The 25,114-nt window shown below is 34.5% G+C and overlaps 4 protein-coding genes across 7 annotated transcripts in view; 2 read left to right on the top strand and 2 right to left on the bottom strand.

The window, feature by feature from the left end:
- Positions 1–1,175, bottom strand: part of Tpst (tyrosylprotein sulfotransferase) — a 153,322-nt gene extending 152,147 nt beyond the window's left edge. Inside the window, exon 1 of the mRNA XM_019056751.2 lies at positions 973–1,175. The gene's annotated coding sequence lies outside the window, so the exon portion shown is untranslated. The remainder of the gene's footprint in view (positions 1–972) is intronic.
- A 154-nt stretch (positions 1,176–1,329) lies between these two features.
- On the top strand, positions 1,330–5,717 carry LOC109040809 (uncharacterized). Of its 2 annotated transcripts, XM_072300647.1 has the most exons (4): positions 1,330–3,350; positions 3,727–3,876; positions 4,320–4,449; positions 5,393–5,717. In XM_072300647.1, the coding sequence occupies exons 2-4, from the start codon at positions 3,788–3,790 to the stop codon at positions 5,606–5,608; spliced, it is 435 nt and encodes a 144-aa protein (XP_072156748.1). In that variant the 5' UTR covers positions 1,330–3,350; positions 3,727–3,787; the 3' UTR covers positions 5,609–5,717. The 2 variants fall into 2 exon arrangements, with proteins under 2 accessions (XP_072156748.1, XP_072156747.1); XM_072300646.1 differs by having other exon boundaries at positions 1,330–3,876.
- A 412-nt stretch (positions 5,718–6,129) lies between these two features.
- Positions 6,130–19,897, bottom strand: LOC109040808 (switch-associated protein 70). Its single transcript, XM_019056881.2, has 10 exons — positions 19,599–19,897; positions 18,477–18,596; positions 17,553–17,762; positions 16,470–16,703; positions 16,004–16,218; positions 14,973–15,153; positions 14,276–14,412; positions 12,511–12,647; positions 9,876–10,000; positions 6,130–8,768 (listed from the first exon to the last, which is right to left on the bottom strand). The coding sequence occupies exons 1-10, from the start codon at positions 19,695–19,697 to the stop codon at positions 8,682–8,684; spliced, it is 1,545 nt and encodes a 514-aa protein (XP_018912426.1). The 5' UTR covers positions 19,698–19,897; the 3' UTR covers positions 6,130–8,681.
- On the top strand, positions 19,096–25,087 carry Mrm2 (Mitochondrial rRNA methyltransferase 2). Of its 3 annotated transcripts, none has more exons than XM_072300644.1 (5): positions 19,096–19,301; positions 21,560–21,864; positions 22,566–22,705; positions 23,424–23,661; positions 24,414–25,087. In XM_072300644.1, the coding sequence occupies exons 2-5, from the start codon at positions 21,704–21,706 to the stop codon at positions 24,604–24,606; spliced, it is 732 nt and encodes a 243-aa protein (XP_072156745.1). In that variant the 5' UTR covers positions 19,096–19,301; positions 21,560–21,703; the 3' UTR covers positions 24,607–25,087. The 3 variants fall into 3 exon arrangements, with proteins under 3 accessions (XP_072156745.1, XP_018912425.2, XP_072156744.1); XM_019056880.2 differs by lacking the exon at positions 19,096–19,301 and adding an exon at positions 20,464–20,792; XM_072300643.1 differs by lacking the exon at positions 19,096–19,301 and adding an exon at positions 20,464–20,910.
- Positions 25,088–25,114: the final 27 nt, after the last annotated feature.

Raw genomic sequence — 25,114 nt, 5'->3', positions numbered from 1 at the left:
GGTGTCTAAGATTTTTCTGTTCTAACGCAGTCTCTAAATGAAGGAGCGTTATCCTCTAACAACCTTCTAAAAATGTTGTCAGTGGCGGAATGAAAAATGCTATCAAAATTGCATTAACGGCACACACTAAATAATAACACAATAAGAATACGATTTCAAAGGCAACTCAAAGAATCAATTTAATTTGTAGAGAGCGCTGAAAATTGGAGCTCTAAGAACCTTTAGGAACTCTAAGAATGATAACTTGGTCACATATTCTCAGCGTATTCTTCATGTAGTTCTCTTAAACAGATAGTGATGTCTTCGTGATTATTGGAATAAACTTGACACAAGCATGGTATGCAGATGGTAGGTAAAAGTTGAAAAGTGACATTGCAAATCTCCACTCACGTTTAAGTACTCTTCGTTAATTTATTGTTACTCATTAAAAGTAATGAGACAAGATCAGGGATTTAGAAAATTTGCAATAGTCATGAACATTTTACAATTTTAGTCATGAAGATATTGGACCGATGTACAAGTCCGTGTGAGCAGGTATGCATTCAATGAATATCATCTGCAAATTCATCGTTCGCAAATCATAGAATAATTACTACATATGTTACCCCAAAGCCTCAAAATAGAGCAAATTTTCCTTGACAGTTTAATTTCTTGACTCCATTTCTGAAGTATTGAAAAATAAGAGGATGGGAGGAAATATGCATCCGCAATGTCGAAGTGTCGCTTCTTTGAGGAGCGCAATGGACAAACTTTCCCTAATTCTAGTAATCTCTCACCCATGACCAAAAGCAGCATGGTTCAGAATTAGTGAGAAGTTTCTGTACTGAGAGGCATGACTCTTGTTTCCATGATATTCACTTCATTCAGAGACAATGCAGTGATAGTTACGATTAAGGATGCAGCCTCAGGTCAAATGCCCCAAAAAAATTAGATTTGTTTACAAAACAGTGTCAAATGTAAACATTCCTTTACCTGACATGAGTTTTATCCACAGGTAAACGATAAAACGGGTGCAAACCATGTACCTAGGTGAAAAACAGCACGGAAAAATACAGAATTTTTGATGAGTAAACCTTACGCAAACCACGAAACTTGAGAAATACCGGAAAACGGAGTAATTTGGAAAATTCGCGAGTACTATAAACTGCAATGAGTTTTTCACTGTGATAAACAGTTACTTTCTTATCCGTGGGTCCGTGGCAAAATTTTAGCAGCACCTGTCTGGTCTTGCTTATCAAGTGCAACAACTTAATTGACTTTGAGCTACATAGCTGAAAAAAGCTGATTGTTCAATCAAAAGCAAAAATTTCGATTCTTTAAGTAGCGTTATTTAGAGATTGTGAGAAAATTTGGCTGAGAACAAAAAAATATACTTTATAACGACGCAGAAAACATGAAAACAAAGAAAACTTATACGTCCCGAGAGAAACAAAATGGTAGCAGTTGGCATTACTGGGAAGGACGAATTGGTACCGGGAATTTCAAATTAGCGGAACTGTGCTGACACTTCCGATATTTCTAGTAACTTCCCAAGAACCGAATGAGTCGTCGATGTTCTTTCGCAAGCAAGAGAGGTGGATGAAATTTGACTGATAACAATGATGAAAATTGTTGGAGTCATTTTATTTCAGAAGTTGAACATTAGTGATGACAAAAAAATTGTATCAGTTGTCCATGGCAACAGAGGTCAACAAGTAAGTTTTCGTATTACCTGCAATTAGAACTGTCATTTTTTAATCGGTTGAACTGAGTTTTGGTGCAACCACTAATAATTTGCAGCAAATTAATATTACTTGAGTGATAGAGGATAAATCACATCCAACATTCATGGAAGAGCGAATGTTAGATTCGGCTTCCGAAGACCAATGTAATTGGAACGTACTATCTGAGGCTGTAGAGAAAATAAAAATAGGAGTAAGTTAATAAATAAAATGCTCATAATGTTTCCCCGAAGCAAAAATTAAACATGAGAAAAACTTCAGACATCTTTCAAAAGATGATCGCTTAAACCTGACATAAAAAACGACTTGAATAGCCGCAGTATAATGCTGAAAAAAGTATGCTTATACTTACCACGCTGGTTGGAAGACTCAGTTTTACATGATGGATTCTCTAGAAAATTTTGACGGACTGCCTACTTTGACCGATTAGTCTGGGAATAAATTTAGGATGAAGCAAAATATTAATATAGGTACCTATATTGAGAGTTTTTCTTTTTTTACTTAATATTATTTGTTTTAACTTTAATCCCTATTTATTTTGATGTGTAGAAGTATGTGTGACATACCTTTCAGTATAAATGATTTCCTTCATTAAATTTTTTCAGCTCAGCCTACACAGCCTACTAGCAAAAAATGTAGAATTGTTAAAACAGTATCTGTCACCAGCAGATCATGAGTTTTTGCAGAATGGATGGAGAAACTACTTTGAAATGGAAAAAATTAAAACTCATAGAGATCGAAATGATGCTTTAATTAGAACAAAAAAAATTTCAGGCACTGTTCACCTATCTCCTGGAAAGCAAAGCGGAAATCTCAAAACTATGTTATAAAACTTTCTCAATCCTCCAAACCCATGATATGAAGGCCTACATTGAGGAAAATCTTCAAGAAATGGTCAGTATACCTACATCTTCCCTATGTAATTTGTCATTTCTGAGCAATTTAAAGTTTCATAGACTAAACATTTTGAATAAAATTGCTCAAGGGTTATGATGGTGGCACTCTTTTATGTCAAAATGGCTTATAGTTTACATCCTCTGCACTTATGAGTACATAAAATAGATGCCTCACATATCACATAAGTATATTGTCAATTAAAATCTTATTCCTTCATCATTACTAATCCTGACTTTCTCCTACCTATGCTGTTATCTAATTTCAAAAAATTAAAATTTTGAAAAATAGCATTCTAATTTTAGTCTCAAATATATCAAAATTTGTATGAATTTGCAATTTTTAACGCAAAATTTTGAAAGGAAAACATTAATTGAGGGATGAGCCATTTTTCTGACATCTTCCATGCAGCAGCCCATTTTCAACTCACGTTTGATTCTAGACATCAGAACCAGGAAGAGAGTTCTTGAGAATTTTCCAGAAGTTAAGGGGACTTCCTACTCAAAAAACCGAGAGCGGGTCTAAATTCAAATCAAATCGCAGGCAGGATGATCAGGAACAACTGGACCTTGCCAGAAAAGCTGAGGAAGAGCTCGCTGAAGTCCATGTAAAATACAAGGATCAGAAAAATCAGTACGAACAGGCACTGGAAGAGAAGCGAAAGCTTATTGCCGATTACAGGGTAAAATTAGAAGCTATTAGACAGAGTGTATCCAGGAACATCGGAAAAATAATGTAAGTCTTCTGTGATACCTAATACTGACTGCTTCTGTGGTGGCATTAAGTAGTCAAGTTGGAGATGGAATTTCATACTTGCCAGAAATACTTGAGGATATCAAAAATATTCTCAAAAAAAGAATTGAAATAAACCACCACCTCTAGTTTTCTTCTTAACATGAGAGATATTTTCTTTTCCCATGAGAGGACGGTATTACAGCTAGGAGTTTCCTATTGGTTTTCAGTAGGCTATCGAAATGGTTTCATTAAGTAATAATTGGTGAGGATAAGAAGATCTCTTTACGAACGGATATTGTAATTTTCAAAGTCGGTGAACTGACAAGGATTCATTTGAACACACCTATTTAAAGTTGTTTTTTGTTGTCTTTTCTAGAGAAGTATCTGAAGAGAAAATTGCATTTGGTATTCGATCCAGCAGACAAAAACAGGAAAACATGTTGAAAACTTTGGCCGCCACAGAAGAGAAGCTGAAAGGTCTTCAAGAGTTCAACAAGGAAAGGGAAGAGGCATTACACGCGATAAGGTATCAAATTGATCTTAATCTTGAGATCTCTCAACCATGCGATATGATTTAGGGTAATTTAAAATCTGTACCAATATTATTTTCACTGCTCAAAACTTTCTATTGAAATTAATTTCTTTGTCTCGTTTTAAATTGAAGGGAATGTAGTTGACCGAACAATTTGTGTACCTGCATCTTATTGAAGTCATTAATTTTGTGAGATACTTTTTGTAACCATTTTTCAATTTCGACAAGCCGAGCAAGATGACATTAAATCATGTTTGAAATTATCAAACATAGAATGATGTATTCAATCATTGTAAGCATTTGCAAAAGGTATAAATCTATTATGAATGAACTGCAGGAGGTTAATGAATCAATGTTGTGAAATTTCTTTTATCATTGTAATTTTGGACTGCTTGGAAAAAAAAATTTCATGTTTTGATAACTTATTTTTTGGCTAGAAAAAATTCTGAGACGGAACTGAAATCTCTCATAGACAAGTATGATGAAGATATGAACAGGAAACAATGCGAATTAGAGAACCTGATGGCACAATTTGAAAAGGAAAAACTTATGTACATTGAGCTGAAGGTAAAGTTCTAACCAAATTAAACTATTTGAGGAGATATGCAAATTATAAAAGAAAGCACAGAAAGTTAATTGTTCTTAAGTACAACTTGTTTTACAAAAATCAATGTTTTTCAGGCGTAAAAAAACTTACATTGCTGGCAAGAATTCCTAAAAATGGAGAATATTTAGTGAGAATTAAACTTCCTTTCTTACTTACACAGGTAAGTTTGCACTGATGGGAGTCATCCCAAGCTAATTAGACTAACTTGTCCTAAAATCACACGCCAGTTTGATTTTATGATTGGTGGGAGCCCAAGAAGAATTCCCCTAACCAGTTCCCACATTTGTTTCCCTTAGTTGACCTATTCTGTAAAATGCAATAATAAGTTTTTCCTTTAAATGCACATACATTCCATACATTATTCCTTTCATTAATATTTCTAGAATTTGTACGTTGTAGGATACTCAAGACCTGAAAAAAGAAGGCAAAGGTTTTTCCTCTGAAGGAGGAGGAAAATGCTTCCTTCCTTTCTTTGATGTGACAGTTCACAGGAAAAAGGGCATTGGTGCATAGTGACAATCTCCTCAGAATGGGTTTTTTTGACATGTTGGGATGGTAAGACAAAATTTAAACTTTTCTATGGAAAAAGCTCTTCAGTAAGTACACTAGAGAGTAATTTTCAAGTGATTTGATTTATTTTTGTGTCAAAAACAGGGCAGATAAAAATTTTATTAACTAATTCTCAGAAACTGATTTTTGAATGCCGGACTTCAAATCCTTCAGACTCCAGTTTGACTTGAAATTTTTGGTCAGTTTCTAAGCCATTATATTTGTAAAAAAAAAAACCTCTTTGAGCAACGGCGCCTGTGCATTGAATTTCAATTTAGAGGCACTAAAGCTCTTTTTCCTTGGACAATCAAGACTAACGAAATATCTAGTACAATTGTTTGATTTGAATTTCAGAAAAACTTTGAGTCACAAAATGAGACATACGTCAAGTTGATGGCAGAAAAAAGAGACTATGAGCAGATGCTCTGGGATCAGAGATTACTGGAAGTTAGACAAAAATTTGCGGCTCGGAAAATACAGCGATGTGTACGCAATTACCTGGCTAAACTCAAAACTAGAGGAAAAAAATATGGGAACAGAAAGAAGGGTAAAAAAGGAGCTAAAAAATAAAGAGGATATGTTCAAAATTTGGAGTTCGATAAACTTTTGTGATATTCAATTTATTTTCCACGGAAGATTTATTCTTTTCATCCAAAAAAGTAGAATAAAGTTTTTCAGAGAAATATTGGTAGTTTTTTATCATCACTTTTTTCAAGTAGTGTCCTCCATTTCTCTAAGAAATGAATTCTAAAGAATTCAGCAGAAATGATACTCAGCTTTAAAGTAGAGTATACGAGGGTCGTCCAACAAATAAGTTTCTCTACTTCTGAACTGAAGGAGGTGGATCAAATCAGTAAGAAGATATGTATTGGCACAATCTCAATTTTTTTTTTTTTTTTTTGAATGATCAGCGTCTCATTAACACTGTCAGAAAAAATGTCCATCTTGTCACACCAAATACTTTAATCTTACAGCAACAACTAAAATAGAAGATTTACCATTACAAACTTGTCAAAAAAAATATTGATGGGGGATAAATCAATACATCACATTTATAAAAGTTAAAGATCACAAATGACTCAATACATGTATAAAATCCATAAAAAATCATTTATTCACTTCATCTTTAAAATATAAAAGTATAAAAGAGTGCTGAACATCCTTTTTGGAATGCATCTATGATCACAGTTAATTTTTAAATAAATGCTATTTCATGAGAACCTAAGTACTGATAACAAAAGGATTGTAGAAAAAAAATAGAATGCAAGGAAAAGGAAATATGTAGTGGAATGTTACTATAAAAGTTAATGGGTGACTGAGTGGGTGGACTTTGAGTAATTTCAAAAAAATTAACGATACAGTAAAATTTAGAAAGAGTAACAAAATAACTTCAACAACGTGTAGGCATACTACGTAATAATTTAAAATGCTGAAAAAATGTATGCCAAGAGAAGAAAATCCATCAATTACAACAAATTTTTCATTAAAGATGGTTCAAAAGAGACAGTTCCTAAAATATTCAACTTTTCTGAAAACTTTAACAGGTAAGATAAGAGGTAACATTAAAAATTTTAGTAGGATAAGAACTCAGCAGAAAGACATGGAAGATACATTAAAAAAATCTTAAGATATTGAAATTAGGAACAGCAACTCCCAAAAAGCTTTTCTTGGACAAGAATTGACCAAAACAGAAGTTTCGGAACACTCGGCAAGTTCATAGGGCAAATATTTTAATTCTTGCGTCTGAGCGGTATCTTTTACCCTACGCAATCATCCATACATTTTGTATTTTTGTAAATTCACCATTTTTATAGCCAAATACACTCCAAAACACTGTGTTGGACACCAACCAGGAAATTAAAGAATGCTTACTCTGACTGAATACCTCCTCTAATTCTTCGAAGAGCCCACATAAAACGTAATGCATTACCTGCGCAACAATGATTGTAGTAAAATCCAATTAGATCTGTGAATGCTTGCAATTTTGCTGATAGCAGTTCATAGCAATATTATACAGACACTAAATTAGGATATTTAATAATTGACTGCAATAAAATTGCTCTTCGATGAGTGCCGATCTTTGATTTTTGAAAATTCATTTACAGTAAAAAAATACAGATTTCATTACGATGAAATCGTTTAAAAACGCTAATAAACACATGTTCATAGCGATTTTACTTTGATAAAATTGGATCTTTTTTGCTGAAAAATGCCACTCAGAAGTTTCGGAGGTCCAGGTTACTTTGTAAAAATGTAAAAAAGAGTATTGCGATTGGCAATCAAAGGAAGTAAACAATTTCTTATTTTCCCATTCATTCCTCGAAAAACGGAAGATATAAGATATCAATGAAATAAGTAGGTACAAATTGCTTCAGTAAAAATTGCGTATAAATGACAAGAACGTCTACCCAACTCAAAAATTTCCCTTAATTTATGGACGGCTGCCTAGGAAACTTTAGAATAATCCCCATACAAATGAAAAATTAACTTAGAGGAAGTTTAGTTTGCCTTATAAGGAAGAAGACAGAGTAAACTAACTTATCAACATAGGAATTTCAAATAATAATTGCTTCCCTCTAGCAATCATCCTACGTAAGGCAAGACAAGGTTAATGAATTATATTTACAAATCAATAAATAGGGCAACAGCCAATTAGTATTAAAAATTACTTATCATAGTTGAGAATTGACTAACTGAGCAGAATATCAGGCTCTAAAATATCAAAATACTTTGAGGGCGGCAGCTCAATATTGTAGCCTGCCCCGTGCATCTTTCTTAATTAGGTTATAAACAGCTTAAAGAGTCTTTAAGGCTGTACAAATGCTCTTTGATGGGCTGATTGTGTTTATTTTAAGTTTACAATTTTTCCGGACAAATTCAACAGATAAGATTTGCCAAAATTAGATTGTCTGCAAACTTAAGGGAGAAAAAAAATATTGCAATTTTTCAGTCAATGATCTGCCAGGATTCATCAAGACAGAGAAATTTCTGGTTGTAACTTTAATATTGACCTCAAGTCTTCAGTTTCACCTCTTGTAAGTTATAATTTGTCAGAATATTTGTTCCAGTGGTTGAAAAAACATAAATGGTAGAGAAAATGCCATGATGAAGGGGAAAAATTCTGGTATTTCTCACTAGATTTCCAGCATTTTCTAATAATCCCTACCACTTTTAGGAGCAAATTTTTCTACCAGATATTTTTCCGTTTGCAAGGGTATTTTTCCCAGTTTTTAAGCCCTGAAGACAAAATTAAAGTTTCAATAGTTTTGATCGGTAAACTCCATTATCAACTAATTAAAAGGACAAAAACTTAAGAAGTACGTTAAATTTCATTTAAATTATAAAAGTAAAAATATATCAAATTCTAATGACAGTAGAAAATATCTCTGGAGATTTAATCTTTGACAAAAAATACAGATGCTTAAAGACCAACTGTTCTTTATTTCTGTAAATTTCAGATATCAAAATTTTAAAAAAAATATTTTGAAGGAGAGTTTTCCCACAGCAATTGTATAAAAAATCTTACCTGAAAATATCAGTTCAAACAAGAACAAAACGTTTGGTGACGTTTTTTCCCATTGTTTTTCAATTTCAAATGGAGACCGGGTTTTCAAGATGTTTAGAAATAAGTTACTTATGCACCTCACTTTTTGCTTGGTTTGGCAAGGCGTTCTCTCGTTGACGGCATGAAGGAAAGGGCTCGACGCACTTTAATCTGAGGATTAATACTCTGGAAATATATCATGAAAAAAATTAGCAAAGATGATTTTATTTTATCCCTAATGCTTAAAATGAGATGACTCAACTCCAAAACTATGTTATTTCCATTAAACATTTTCAAGTTTCTGTGCATACACCAAGTAGAATCCGGTTCAGTATTCCATCATCAGCTTATTTGGGTAGTTTCTGGTCACACTGAAGGAAATACTTGTTGCTTCAAAAAGTAATTGATTACATCCCAAAAAATGTTACTTGTTACAATGAAAGTTCCCATGGTGTGATACAATTTTTTCGGGAGAAAAAATCATGAATATTTCACCACGACAAAGAAACTTTCTTTGCACAACTGAGACTTCACTTGGCACAATTAATTGCTTTCTTGATACAAAAAATGTATCCCTTAGCGCAATCAGAAACTGTCAAGAAGAGCTTCTTCTCCATGAATCCATGATAGTGAAAATGATTTTTCTTGGAAGACTTGATCTTTTAAAAGGAAAACAATGACAAATTCACTGGAACAGTTTGCAATGCACTCACTGAATATCGTACGTAACAGCGCAATAGAAGACAATTACAGTTTACTCCATAAATGTTGTGCACATGAGTATCTAAATATCATTTATCATTAACGTTCAATTAATCAGTATATATCTTTTTTTTTTTTTTTTTTTAAAAAAAAAATCATTTTATGCCCCTTGCTTTGTGCTGTATTGATTGCAAATTTACCTTAACTTAAAACTGATGGTCCCTATGTTATTAGCATCAGCTTAAAGCTCATTTTTTTTTTTACAGGGGTGACTTTGCAACGTTCAGAAAAATTCTGAGACCTTACAAAGTCGTTGAGGAAAAACTACCCAATGCTTTCAGTCCGTGCAAATATTTATGTTTCTTTTCACTTTTCAAAACGTAATTAAACAAATAGAAATGGACAGATTTTTCAACCATCGCTACCAATTCTTTTTAGAGGTACATATTCGGAGGAAATTGATCAGTACATGTTAAATGGTCTTTCAAAAAAATGCAAAAACGTTCATTTTGTCTGAAAATGGTAGAGTAGGCATGAGAGGTTTTGCTATCAACATTCTCATTAGCTATTTTAAAATCCTAAAAAACTGACCTTGTAGGTAGCTTCAATACTAGCCACAGATTTCTCTGACAGGGAAATCTTTTGTTGGGCTCGGCTAAGCTCCAGATCCAATCTCTGTCTCTCCAATTCCAGTTCCCTGAGTCTCATTTCTGCCTCTGAAAGAATACATTATTTGATAGTATTACAAGAAAATGTGAAAAATGTCAAACTGTTCAATTGTGATCACTGGAAACTGTTCCGGAGGAACCAAGAATAAAATAACTAGAGGGCACTTTTTTGAAACTTGAAAAATGCCTCTGGAATATTCTTGAGTGCTACTAGAGGACAGTTTAGCAGCGTCCAATGTGGATGGAATTCAGCAAACTGGAGCACTCGCTTACAAAAAATACTCAAGGCTCTGTTATCATCCAAAGCTACTAGAATGTTTCTAATCTTCCTATAAAAAGGGCCTGTATGCTGCGTGGTATTATTGATTATAGACTGATTAATTACTGAACATACATTGCTGCAAATTTTAAAGAGAGAATGTTTCAATTGCCAAGAGCTACCATATTCAATGTTTTGTCCTGAAATCTCTGGTTGACTTGAACTTAGAATTATCTCATAATTAGCCTCCAAAAGAGTAAATTTTAACAAAATATATCAATTGGAAAGATACAGTGAAAGCACAATGCGTCAGTTGCGCTGATCACAAAATCGTGTTTTGATACTTGATACTTGCAGATTAGCTAAAAATAATAAATCTGTCCAAACCGCAACTTTCTACGTTCAATATTAACCGAGATATCACCTTTTGAAAAGACGGGTTGTTGACGTCATCCACTGCGGTAGTGGCACCCATAATTTCTTCCACCTCGCTTTCATCGGTCAATGACACACTGGTTACTCAACAGAAAAATTGGATGAAAACAAGGCGAAAGGAACCAAGGGCATCACTACCGCGGTGGATGATGTCAAAAACCCGACTTTTCAAAGGGCGATATCTTGGTTAATAATGAAAGTAGAGAGTTGCGGTTTGGACAGATCTTGTTGTTTTTAGCTAATCTACAAGAATTAAGCATCAAACCACGATTTTGTGACCAGTGCAACAGATCCATTATCTCAGTTTGAGTTCGGCCTAGGCAGATGTACCAAATTATGTGGGCTACCAAAATAAATGGGTTTCCTCATTGTCTGATGTACATTTTTGTAATATTGCACTCTGATATTGACAAGACATGGACTAAGTATCCTGAACAAGTATTCAAAATGGCTTATAAAAGTGTTTCAGGTAGCTATTTGATCAAAACAATTTGAAAAACAGTTCATTGCCATTTGCAGTGATGAAACTGGTAAAATTATGTGTTGTAATTCATGAGGTCATTGTGAGTGCATCATTAAAGAAGTATAGTTTAAGGTGATTCGATGGACGCCATATTTTGTGTCAAAACGACATGCGATCGATTGGTTCCATTTTTTCAGCTACTCGTCATTTTTCTCGAAATTTGAGATCGCAATTCTTTTGTCAGGATACTAAAGAATTCACTTTCTAATTTTGACAAACAAATTCAACTTAATAAAGGCGTGGTTTGTTTTGGAGGAAAAATATCGCACTCGATACTGATATCAAAACTGCAATCGAATGCGACATTTTTCCTCTTAAAAAACCACGCCCATATTACGTTGAATTTGTTTGTCAAAACTGGTAAGTGAATTCTTTAGTCTCCTGACAACAAAATTGTGATCTCAAAATTTAAAAAAAAATGACAAGTAGGTAGCTGAGAAAATGGAACTAATCAATGCAATATATCGCATGCCGCTCTGACACAAAATAAAGCGTCCATCGAATCACCTTAAGAAGCCATGTCAGCAGTAAAAAGTTAACCTAATCTCTTTTTTTATCATCTGTCCATGATGAATCTTGCCAAAATGATATTCAATAACAGAGAACATAGTGGTTTGATAGGGGTCAATGACGATTAGGTGTCGAAGAGTGCTAGGAAATGCTGTAAAGAAACATGTATACACAGAGAAAATATGTCAATATACAGAGAACAAGTATCAAGCAGTTAGCAATGTGAGTAAGAGGGAAAAATGAGGATTGCCGTTCCCTCTTAAGCTAACCATTTCCACATGAGTCGTCTGCATTGTCCTGAAGGACAGAACGTTCTGAGAGGGGGAACTCATGTCTACTGTTGTTTTTGTCTCATGGTAGATTAGACAGTGATTTATAAGACAAGGCAAAGATTACAGTTAACAATTAAAAAAGAAGGTTTTGAAGATATTGAAATATACACAAGTCAAATGGATTTTTCTTTTGAGTCAGTATGGATGAATTGTGGACAGTTAAGCAGGATCCAAGTGTGGTGATATTGAGATATTCCGAATTGCTTGGCATTGCATTATACTATAGGTGATTCTGTGAATATCTCAGTTTTGCTATGGGTTCTTCTTATTATAGCCTGATGTAGGAAGTTCTGTTCACTTACTGCTATCTACTTTTTTTTTAGAGATTTTTTTAAAAGAGCTTTTTAAGTGTCTTCACAGCAGACTCAGTTTATGCTAGAAACACAAGGGCAAATGTCATTATCTCAAAAAATAAATAAATAAACAATTCAAATTTGATATAAAAAAATAAATAAATAAATAAATAAATAAATAAAGGATAAAGAAAACTACAGCTTACCTTGTAGCTGAGTCTCCTTTTCTCTTTGTTTCTGCTCAAACTCGCGCCTTTTTTGTCTCTCTTGCTCTAGAAGGAGTCTTTGCTCTTCTTGAAGTCGCTCTAGCTCTTCTCGTTTTTCCCACTCCTCTCGTAAGACTCTAGGAAAAAAAAAATACATTTGCTAGAATAAGCAGTGAACTTTAAGTATGTTTAGATAACAATTCCAATAACAATAGACTGAAAAATAGACTAGATAGTTAATGGAATCTTGAATGTTTTAATGAAACGGAGCCTTCCTTTGTAAGAGCGACATATGAGCATTGCAAAGTTGCTCATATTGTGCAGTTAGATGCATTTACAGCTGAACACATTAAAGGCCCTTGTAAAGCTTCCCCTCTTATTTTTGTGTAAGGATAATTAATGAATGGTTTGTTTGATTTGCAAAGAATGATTCATGAAGCTGCACCGCCTGATTAGCGTGGCAAAGCTTAAAAATTGTTTCCGAAAAGAATGACTCTATTATTCAAAGAGCTTTAAGCACGGAACTGGATGGGATGTTTGACAACTTGAAAATTTCCTACTTGAAAAGCACATATAAAAATAGATTTAAGACAGTATGAAAAAGAAGCTTAGATCTATATAATTCCCGACAAGATAGGAAATGTTTTCAATCTTGAGGAATTTTCATTTTAAGGCGCTTGTACATTCACTTTAAAATAGCAAAACGCCTTATCACTAGGCTTCGACAGTGTACTTGAGGCGATGTAAAATATGTATACAGATTTTTAAGACAAATTTAGAGGGATGAATCTTAAAATTCTTCTTTTGACACATTGAAAAAATGGCGCTTAACCAAGGAAGGGTACCACATCGACATTTGAAAGTAATCAAACTTTCCCTGATATTTCATAAAGATTATCAATACCTCTCCCTGAAATTCTAAGACACAATAGGCCTGTTGCAAACTTTTGCTAGAGCAAAAATAAGAGTTGCTCCTTCCAGATCATGTCTCAAAAATCACAATGAGCACATCGGCAAATTCTGAAATGCACTCCTAACTTCACAGTCTGTGTAAGAAATTTGCGTTTTTTAAAATTTCCGCTTCAAAAAGGATACTACAGCATAGGTGAACATTTCATAAGAGGAGTCGTTCCATTCAATCCCTGCTTAACATGGCCGACGCTTCCGCACGCAAGTTGAGGAGAGCACAAGGTCAATCAAGGCGGATATCTATCGATGCAAGAAAAATGTGAATGTAAACACGCCGATTGTTATCAGTTGGTTAGAATCATCCTCCCGTCACATGTATTTTGGTGAATTGGCGTCGGCTATGTTGAATATTGCATAGTATCTATGTGAGCAAGGTTTAGATGAAATGACAGCTCGAAAAAACGCAAATTTCGTATTCAACTTGTGAAGTAAGAAGTGCATTTCAGACTTTGCCGATGTGCTCATCGTGATTTTTGAGACATTTTCTATGAGTAACAACTCTTACTTTTGCTCTAGCATAAGTTTGTAACAGGCCCATTAGGTAATCAAATTGAAAACAAAATTCTCGGGAAAATTGGCAAGAAAAAAAATCAGAAGTTTTTCCGAGATCGTGCAGTTTCATGAGAAGAAATTTGGCGACGTTGGAATATTTTCAATAGTACAGTAAAAGAGTGCCAAATGGTACTTCTGTCTGTTCTAAGTTTCTTCAAAAACAGGCATTTCTGTTGTTGTTATCAATGTTCATTTTCTGAAATTGATTTTCACGCATTAAATGATTGACATGAGAAGACAGTACCTGGCTTGAAGGTTCCTAACAATTTCTTCATCTCTTTTAGCTTGAGTTTCTTCTTCTAGTAAATGTTCTAACTCTACAACCTGTTTTTCTTTAGCCTCTTTAAGCTCCTTTGCTTTGTTTTCAGCCGCCTCTCTTGCCTGAAATAAGAAAAATGCAAGTTTGAAATTAGCATATCATGTTTTGATTGAACTAGGTGACCAGGTTGAAACAAATTTCTTACATTTGAAAAGTGCTGTTACTTGTGAACAGAAACTGAGATTAGAATTTTTTGAAGAAAGCTAATTGAGAGAAGTAATTCCCAACAATATACTTGATCCAAAAGGACCTAAAGGTGTAAATGACAAATTAAATAGGAAAAATTTAAAAACAAAAAGGGTGTAGGAAGAACAAGGCAACATGAGAATTAACAAACTACACTGGAAGGAGGGGGAAAAAAGAAGGTGAAGACAGTTTGCTATTCAGTGACATTCAGAAGTAAGTGAACACAATATGGCACCAATAATCCTAAAAATTCCGACATTTAAAGTACGGAATTTTGTGCATGGTTTCAGTAATTTAACTGTAAAGAATGTTCGCTGCCCAGTCCTAGCTACATTGGAATGCTCTTGGTTCCTTTTTGCAAAATGCAATCCACTTAATTCATACTCTTTTTTTTCCGCTGTATCTAAAATAAGGAACAGATGAATTGGAGCATTACCAGTTTTTCCGCTTGTAACTGAGCTCCCATGTCATGGAATAAACTGCTTCGACGCTTTTTCTCCTCAAGGTCAATTTCTCGCTGTCGACGTCTTTTGGCAGCCAGCATGCGTTGGTAGCCTTGAGTGTCACCTGAATGTGAAATGGCTAATTGTAAAGCTGATAACCACTGCAGCCGACTCCTGAAATGCACAAATGAGGAATAAAATAAATACTATGACCCTCAGATCAAGATATGACACCATTCATTGCCAAAATTGTCTTGCATGAATAGCACCAATATTCATTACTAGGGCAACTACGAGTCAATCTAATATCGCTAATATTGCTATATATACAAATCATCATCATAAGATAGGTATTATATGTTATAAAAGAATATGGAATGGTAGCCAAGCCGCACAAGACACAGTCCGAAATACTGCTGGCTTTTAAGAATTTTACAAGCCAGTGAGTTTTTACAGTTCTTTGATGAATTTTCATGAGATTACTTGAAATTCAATTATTCTTCACTAAAAAATTGTGAGAGGAAGGTTACCAACTTCTTATGTATTATCATTTTTCTTTGAATTAACTACCTATTTGCTTTTTCACAAAATTTACATTTTTCCTTTACACTGTATCAACTTTTTTCCAACTATTTTTGGCACTTACTGCAACTAAATTTCTTGTGCATACTGAAACAAGTAAGTAAACATTAAAGAATTCTGTAGGTTACACATGACCCTGTGCAAACTTCTTACGGTAATTTTGTTGGATCTACATATGAACATCCAAGTCTAAGAACTAATGATCTAAACAACTTAATACTTCACTGAGAACCATGAAGAAAGCATGTGCAGGTCGGAATAATCGTGTTATCTCCAAGTGAACACTTAATATACAGGTAAATACAGTGCCTGGTTAGATCAAAGTTAGTGGCTTTCAGTGCAATCTAGTTAGTCTAAATACATTCAAATGGGCTTTATTGATGCAACTTCTCAAATATTTACCTGCAACAGGCATAATAGACAAAACTGAAATGTAACAAACCTATGATCGTAAGTAGCGAATTCAAAAGTTCTCTCTGGGGTATGAAGCATTATGCGTTGGAGGTTAGAATCGACCCAACAGTGTGAATCAATGGAAATGATACCGCTTTGATCACGCTCTTCTTGAGTCTTGTAATACGTCAATTGTGTTGGTTGCAGAACAAACCAATATTCGCGCAACGTCGGTAGCAGGAAACCACGTTTTAGCAGAATGCCCTATGAAAATACACACACTTAGTGAGGAGGATGACACAAAGGTACCAATAATCAGATGGTTAAAACATAGATAAGACACTTCACTTGTCAATTTATTTGCAATGATCAAGATAAATTTATTTTTTTAGTGGAGCAGACCATAAGGGGAGACCACGCTAGTTGCTTTGAGAGAAGGGGGGGATGCTGAAGAAAAGAGAAAGAGGGAACAAAAGAAAAAGGAGAAAAACAAGGTAACAAAAATCATCACCAACTTTTTTAATGACGTCCTTGATGAAGGTGTGAGATATTGCAGTGACTGCCTCAACCAATCCAGCTGGTTCCATGTTCGGCAAGAATCGACTTTCAAGGAGAGTAAGGAAGGTGGAAAACCGAAAACCGGGCATGTTTTCTGTAAGATGCTCAAAGGAGACATCGTCCCATTCAGAACCAAGGGAGGTAACAAGCTGCGATGTTACAAGCCCAACTTCTGATGCATGCAGAACTACCTGATAATCAATGGGAGAGTAAGCATGTAAACATAGATTGAAAACTGAGGCTTGAATTTCCTCACAAGATAATGCTTCTTGCTTTGTGTGCTTCTCTAGTATGCAGATAATACTTCAGATTAAAAGTGAATTTAGTGAATCTATGATGAAATACAAAAGCACATCTCTTGATTTGAGACACAGAAAATTCCCTGCAACATCATGCAGTTTGAAGGATGACTTATTGCACCAATGAAATAATTCTTTGCTTTTCAAAAGTGTTTTTGGAAAATTTTGTACAAAAATATTGATATTCTCTTAAAAAAAAACAAACAAAAAGAGAGTAGAAACTTTGATGTGTTGCAATGGTGATACTTTTTTTACAGGTTCACTAGTATTAACAAAAAAAAAAGGATACTGAACCATTCCCAAGAGAAACAGAAAATAAGTTTTGAAATGCGTCTCGGATTGAATATTTTGAATTATAATTTGTACCAAACTAGACAAACATGTGTTAAGTTTTTCCCACCAAAAAATGAGTGAATATACAGTAGAATTTGCGTGAAACAATTCCAGCACCTACTGCCTCTACACTGTTCAGCGACAAAAAATGAACAAGTTGTAAAATTTAGGGAGCTTTACAAAACTTCATATCATATCTACAAAGAATGACTTCCTTATAAACTTGATGCAGCTCTATTTTAATACAAAAGGCTGTCGCCACCTCTAAAAAGAGGAGATTTCTGAGTTGCTTAAATAATATTAAGGATGCTGGTATTGGGCAGCTAAATATGACCACAAAGTTTCTGGGGAGAAACTCTCCGTAGTTGGGTCGATGCTAATTTTATTTCCATAATATTTTAAAGTTACCTGATATACATTAGGATTTGAATGATCTGGCACCAGATCAGCTAGAAGGCAGAAAACTCGAAACAGCTCGTAGACACAATCTTCCGGTAAGATGGCATTGTCTCGCTCTAAATATGCTTTCTTGCAAACTAACCAGCATACTTCATCGATGCGAGCTTCTAGATCTCGAAGGATTATAAGTGGAGTTGTCTCTGGGAGTGAGGAGAATACCTGATGAAAAGACAAAGACTTGATTGAAGGATTAAAATTTTTTTTGAAGATATTTAAAAAATCTGATACATCCATGCTAACGTGCTGTAAAATAAAAGCAGGTACTTGGACAGTTCATACAGGAATCAGGCTTTTCCTGAATCATTCAGCATTATTACTATTCAAGTAGGTGGGCGATAATATAATTTCTAGTTAGAATCATTCTTGATGCGGGAAATTTTATTATGGTTCATTAGTTTTATTGTCATTATGGTGGCTTAAAACTCAATTTCACAAAGTAATTAGGTGTGAAGGGGCAAATTTTTAGTGAATTCAAAATTGTTAAAATTTCAATGCACTTCTTCTGCAGTTGTGTTTGTGTAGGCTTCAAAAAAGACTACAGAGCTAAAACTGAGTTTTAGACTGTAAATCACTCTGAAATGTTCAATCCAGTTTTCAAATTTCACTTGGCACCACACAGAAAAAGTTGATTGAATATGGTTGCTCAAAAATTAATGAGAACTCTGACTTCTGCCCCGATCTTGCTTCTCGCAAAGTTTCCTGCATTATTATCTAAGAGCTTAGTGCCTCCTGGGCAGTAAAATTATGAGGTGAACCTAAGGTAATAATCTCTGCATGAGAAAAATACACAAAAAAGGAATCAACTTTTAGGTTCCAGTCATTGGCATTGGTCCAATAAGATGTTTCGTGGTTTTTTAAAATTATGTTACTGACCTCTTTGAGAAGATAGTACTTGAAATGTTCAAAATTTAGAGTAGGAGTGCTTCGAAAATGCTCTAAGCCTTTCTCAACGCCATAAACATCCAAGAGCGTTCCCAAGTTTGCTGTCAAAACCTAAAAGAGAAAAAAAAGGTAGTTTCAATTTTAGCTGAAAAATAATTATTATTGTGTCTAAAGGAAGGCAACTTAGGAATCATGTACTGCCAGCTTGTGTGATTTAGTAAAATTCCCAGCATACCTACCAACTTATTTTATCTTCAGTTTATAAGTGACATAATGTAGTCTCTCCTGAATATCCTGGCAAATTCTTCTGCATTTTAAGAATTAGAATTTCAAGCATTAAAGATCGCTCTATTATCTTTGAAAAAATAAAGTGGGATAAAAAAAATTTGTGATAAATCCAGAGGAGATACTTTCTAAACTAGAGAACCGCTTTTAAAATACTTATGTAGTTGGTGCGTGAATGACCTACAGTGAAAAACAGGGTGAAATAATTGTAGAGTGGGAAGAAAATTTTCATTCTGTGTATCAACAAGTACCTATCTGTAAAACTATCTTCTGCAGTACTTAACTTATCAAGGCACAAAAGGCGATGAACAAGCCTAATTTTTTTTGGTGTAAGAGGAACTATCTTGACTTTCTTCTGTCAATGATGAGGCAATGGTACATCTTGACCCGTCTGATCGAAACTGAGGAAGCAACTCCCAAACTTCCGTTTAAACAATCTGGACAGCAAATGGCCAAACAAGTAATGTGAAAAATCCTCACAGACATCAACTGTGGGACGCACACTTTTATATCTGGAGGATAACACAGTGGGTGAGTATGAATCAATAAAATCTCATGTATGTATGTACGGATGCGTGTTTCTGCCGTCATGATTGGCATAGCACGAAACACAGACGCATCATTAGGAGTAGATTCTCAAGTGAGATTATTATTTTAAGCTAGAGCACTCACAGAGAGCACAAAAAGATAATGAAAACTATGGAGATACAAGCTAAAAATGATGCAGGAACAAATGTGTCAAGTGGTTGAGTACTGATAAGCAATCAACAGGTTAGGTTTTTCAACTTGAGGATTGAGTACACTGAAATTAGAAAATCAACGGCTTACCTTCAGTTTTGACTTGAGAACTATACCACTTTTATCATTTTGTAAAGCACTAAAAGCATGCCAAATGCTGTTGGAAACATTTTTGAGTAAAACAGCCATTCTACTGAGGTGGGTGATTCATTCATCTTTGTGAATAATGAATGGGGAATGGCCCAGATACGGCGAAGATTTCGACGAACCACCTGCATGAGTACGAAGTCATGTGATCAACTTACTAACACCTGCTAGCATTATCATTACTATTTTTGGTCATGTTTTGAAGAAAACCTCACGAACATGGAACAACCGCTTCCGACCACTAAAATTAATAATGACTGACAATGGATCGAGCTTTAATTACTTATTTATGTTCGGAGTTTTTTTTTTTTTTTTTTTTTTTTTTTTAGGCAGACTAGTAGGTATATATTTTAAGACTATACCGTCACACGCAAACTAGGATAAAATTTGGAGAACAAAATTGTGAATCGTAGAACGCTTTTCCATGATACGCGGAATTTTTCGAAGGAATTCTGTTCTCGCTTCTAGTGTATTCTGATCATTTTCAGAGAGACCAGAGAGCCAGAGACGAGGAATTACAGGTAAACGTAAACAGTCAAAAGAGTCAAAAAGAGACCGATCCATGAAAGCAGTCAAAACTATTATATTATATATTTTGCATTGCATATCTGAGCGCCTGCGATTTTATGTTCTGTGGACGATTAAATAATTAATATACGATGACGAAATAAGAATAAGTATTGATGAATAGAATAAACAATACAGATTGTAATTGTAATGAGAGTAATGAGTAATGACGTATAGTGTCGTGATGCCAAATTTGACAACAGTGGCTGTTTCTTATATATTTATCACGTGTTTTTGTTTTTGTTGTCTTTAGGTTATGTTGCTTCAGTGATAATTTTTCCTTATCAATCGTAATAGTTAGTTATTATAGCAAATTAATTGTAGCGGCCGTTCGCTCTTGGTACCTCGGCACTTACCAATTGTTTTTCGTTTTCTCTGTACATTTTCTTTTTTTATTCTCCTTGCATTCAGTTCAAATACTTCGAGTTTCTTAATCAGTGTGAGGTCTAATACTAAGGCACTACTACTTACTTACGCCTCTGATTTAACAAACTTTTCTGCATTTTTTGCAACGACCATAACAATTTCATTTTCATACAAGTTTTCATCATCATGATGTAGTTAATTAGGGTAAGTAGTACACCGAAATACCCTAGGCATCAGCAATTTTGGACTTTTTTGGCATTAACGATCAATGTATATGGCAATGATGTTCCCCAAGTAACAATGCGGATCAGCTCATAAAAAAGTATGTGTTTCTTGTGATTAGGAATAGCTCCTCAGTCTAATCCTAAAGAACAAGTCCCTGTTTGCAACGCGAGGCTATTCTGTGGTTTTTTAAGTCTTTGATTTTATGAATGAATTTATTGTTCGTGTTTACTTACAAGTCGATAACGTAAGTTTGCAATCATATATCTTGTTTGCAGTCTCTGAAAATCTCCAGTTCTATGTTATTTTTTTAAATGAGAACAAATTGACATCATTCCTTGAAGTTTATGCAGAATTTTCTTTGCACAGAGAAGAAAAATCACGGCAGTTTTAAAGAATTGCCATTGAGTACTGTTCAGTTTAAAAAATAAAGTATGACAGGAAGTCTACGACGTCGCAAACGGAGTAATGTGATTGCCGACTCACACCGTCGAAGTAGAGACATCATCCTTACACTGCCTATGTATCGGATCAACACACTCATATGTGTTGCGTAGAAAGTATGTAAAAAAATGTTGTTTCCATCTTCCATTATCGCCCATAGAAATATACATCCTACTACCTTTTAAAACATGTTCCACATAGTTCCTGATCATTGAAAGTAAACACATTTTAGTGACTGTTTGTATTCCCCAGCCTTATTTTTTTGCCAGCAGTTTCTCATTCATTTTTTTTTTTTTAAATTGCAGAGTCATTTCCATGCAAGTCTTCATAGGTAGTCATAGTTTAGTACATCAAGGCTGGCACCTGTATTGGCATCAACAATTAATATACTTTATTGATGTTTCTCGAGTGTGAACTTCAATGTGTATGCTCTTGACTTGAAATGCAAAATGACTATGGTAATATTGAACCATTCAAGGACACGATTTTCATCTAATTTATCTGCCAAATGTTCACAATTTTTACAACGTCGCTGGAAGAACTCGGCAGAATGGTTGAATCGTCAGCATTCAGATCCCTATGTTCGGAGAGCCAAGATGGAAAATTATCGGTAAGTAATCGGATTTTTTTTCATTTTAATTGTGACTTTAAGTTCATCTATGAGGTAGCTCTTAAAGACTCAATTTTTTCAAGTTTGAAATGGTAAATTTCTATTGTAAAAAATGAGAGCTTCTAATGATTACATCATGCTTTGATAAAAGCCATGATGACATAAAGACCTGTTTTAGAGAGTGTTAAAGCGTGTCTTTTAACAATCTCTCTCAGCCCAATTATCGGGATTCTGATTCCAGAATATTCATGCTCTCATGAGGCCAGATATCTTGGCGCAAATGTTGCAGGATGTTAAAGGCACGACTCTTCAAAACTGGTACATCAAATTGTTTCTACTGCATTAGAAACACTTATGATGTGGCTCAATCAGTAAATATACCATTGGTAGATTTTTGTGGTTTTATTGACAGTAATTCATTGCGATATAATTGGACCGATAATCAAGGTATTTTAAGATTTACTTATAGCTGTAAAAACTGACTATGAAATCACTATTTTAGTGAAGCTTATTTTTAGTGATAGTATCAGTGAAACATTTTTAATTACTTCAGGTGATTTGGAAAAAGAAAATTTCTTACTTACCTACTTACCTTTTGTTCTTCAAGAGCTGAATCTGTGAAGCATGCATTTAAAACATTCCAAGTTTAAGATGGAGGTTTTTTTTTTTTAATTTCTGGCTTTTTTGGGTTTTCTTTTTAGCTGTCGCAGTGCTTTCAAACTTCTTGAAATGGATGAAAGATTTAAATTCCTTACTCCTGGAAAAACTGTAATTGACTGTGGTGCAGCCCCTGGTAGTTGGACCCAAGTTGCTGTTACAAAGGTTAACGCAAATGGAAAAGGTAATAGTATAGGTAACCAAATCTCACATCATCCGGTTGATTCTTTCAAGTGAAATCTATGAACACTGATTTTTTCCCCACCAAACTGCAGGGGTATTATCCTCCCAAAAAGTGGGGAAATGTTATCTGGTAAAAATTTCTCATTTTCCGTACAGGGTCATTTGTTAGAGTTCATGCTTTTGACTTAAGACTGTTTTCCAATGACCTTTACCATCTTTCGTTCTTTTTCCCCTGTTGTACATGAAATTTACCATGCCTCAAAGTTTCCAAAGAAAGAGGAAAGAGGATTTAAGAATGGTTCCCTCTTATTCATTGTCCCATGCTGTCATTCTTATAAAATTCAACTTGTATTAACAACAGAGTCAGGTGCCGGTGCTTTATAGCGTTCTTATGATGTTCAGTTTTAGATGGTTATTGGTCGACGCTGGAGACTGACAAGTGAATATTAGATAATATAATGATGAAACTGTACACAAGTTATGATCTCATAGTTCCAGAAATTGTGTCAGAAATATGTACCTAAGTATTTAAGCTCTGTTTCAAACTGTCTCGTAATTTTTGACGCCAGTTCAAAGATGAGTTACTGACAGTGATTTGGGAACATGGGGTGGGCATCTTACATTGCCTCCTCCTCACGTTAATGTTTACTAAAAAGCACATCTGTCACCATTATGCCATTTGCAATTTTCTTTCATGACCTGCTGTTTGGCTTTTTCAGATTCAAGAGCACCAAAAGGGAAGGTTTTATCGATTGATAGATTGCCATTCTATCCTGTGGATGGTGCAATAATATTTCCTCTCTCAGATTTCACCACAAAAGAGACCCAAACTGCCGTGAAGGAAGCTCTCCAAAATGAAAAAGTTGACATTGTAATGAGTGATATTGCTCCTAATGTAACCGGCCTCAAAGACGTGAACCACGATTTAATAATCAAGTTGGTCTATACTGTTATAAGGTTCGTGATTATGTACTTACTTTTTCCTATGAAAATTTCATTTGATTAAAAATGTCTACAGAATTCTAAGGAAAAATTATGATGTTCCTCTGAATCTTTTTTTGACTACCTATTTACCAATTATGGGACCAATTTTGCTAATTCTATCAGGACACTATAATAATCATTCATTAACACATTCACTGACAAGTCTGTCTTAATGACTGTTTTTTTGTTGGTAGCGCTGGGTCAAAAAGTCATAGTGACCGGCATTTCGACGTTGTAAGTCGGCAATCACATAACTCGCTTTGCGACGTCACACTTTATTTTTCAAACGGAAAACTACTCAACGGCAATTCTTTAAAACTGCCATGATTTTTCTTCTCTGTGAAGAAAATTTTGCTAAAACTTCAAGGAATGATGTCAATTTAATTCTCCTTTAAGAAAATAACATAGAGGCGGGGATTATATAGACACCGAAAACGAGATATGTGATTGCCATCTTACACCGTCGATTTTCATCATCCTGCTATGAAATGAGTCCATAGCTGACAATCAAAAGAGACCGCACAATTGAGGTACAAAACAAGATGAAAAAAATGCTGTACCCCCTTGGTTTTGAAGTGAATGCTCCAGCAATCCTTCAATGTTTTAGAAGTTTTTTTGTGTGTTAGACCCACAATTGTCTATTTGGAGCATGATGCTGCACTATTTGTAAGTTTTGAAAATGCATGAATTGTACAGTGTCCTAATTTTGACCTTCTATCACACAGATTTGCACTTCCTGTCACAAAACCTGGTGGCATCTGTCTGGTCAAGTTGTGGGATGGAAACAAAACTTCTGCCGTAGAAACTGATTTACAAAGGTTCTATAAGAAGGTGAGGCGTGTCAAACCGAAAGCTAGTCGTTCTGATTCAACTGAAGTCTATTTACTAGCATCTGATTTTCTAGGTATCAAGACATAATAAATTTTAACTTCTCTGCCTAAACCATGACTGTGATAAATCCTTAAACTAAGATAAGACAAGCTTACAGTTGTTTTGAAAACTGAAGTATTGTCAGAGAAGAAGTTACTGGGTTTTAATGTTTAATGGCTTTAACCAAAACTAGAGTCAACTGATTGTTCCATTCAAAATTGTAAATGTGTATTCTGAATACAATTCACATCATGAATCAAATCAATGATACTTTTATTTTATGAGTATGTACTATTTTTCACAATAGTTCCTTCTTTAAAAATATTTGTAAGATAATGCAGGCAGTAAAAACACCGCTTTAACAAAAAATTGGAGGCTCCAGATTTTTTAACCCATCTTTCACGAATATGTGACAGATTTCCTCAATTTTACCTAGAATGTGTAATCATTATTTCCTTTTCTAATCTTGAGATTTTGTTAATTTTTTTTTTTAAAATTTTAAATAAATGCAGATGTGTGTCAAACGTTATCTACTTTTAAAAAGTTGAAGCCTTGT

Source organism: Bemisia tabaci, chromosome 5 (assembly GCF_918797505.1).
Source record: "Bemisia tabaci chromosome 5, PGI_BMITA_v3".
Taxonomy (NCBI): domain Eukaryota; kingdom Metazoa; phylum Arthropoda; class Insecta; order Hemiptera; family Aleyrodidae; genus Bemisia; species Bemisia tabaci.
Note: the sequence above shows the minus strand (reverse complement) of the source record. Positions and strands in the feature narration are given on the sequence as shown.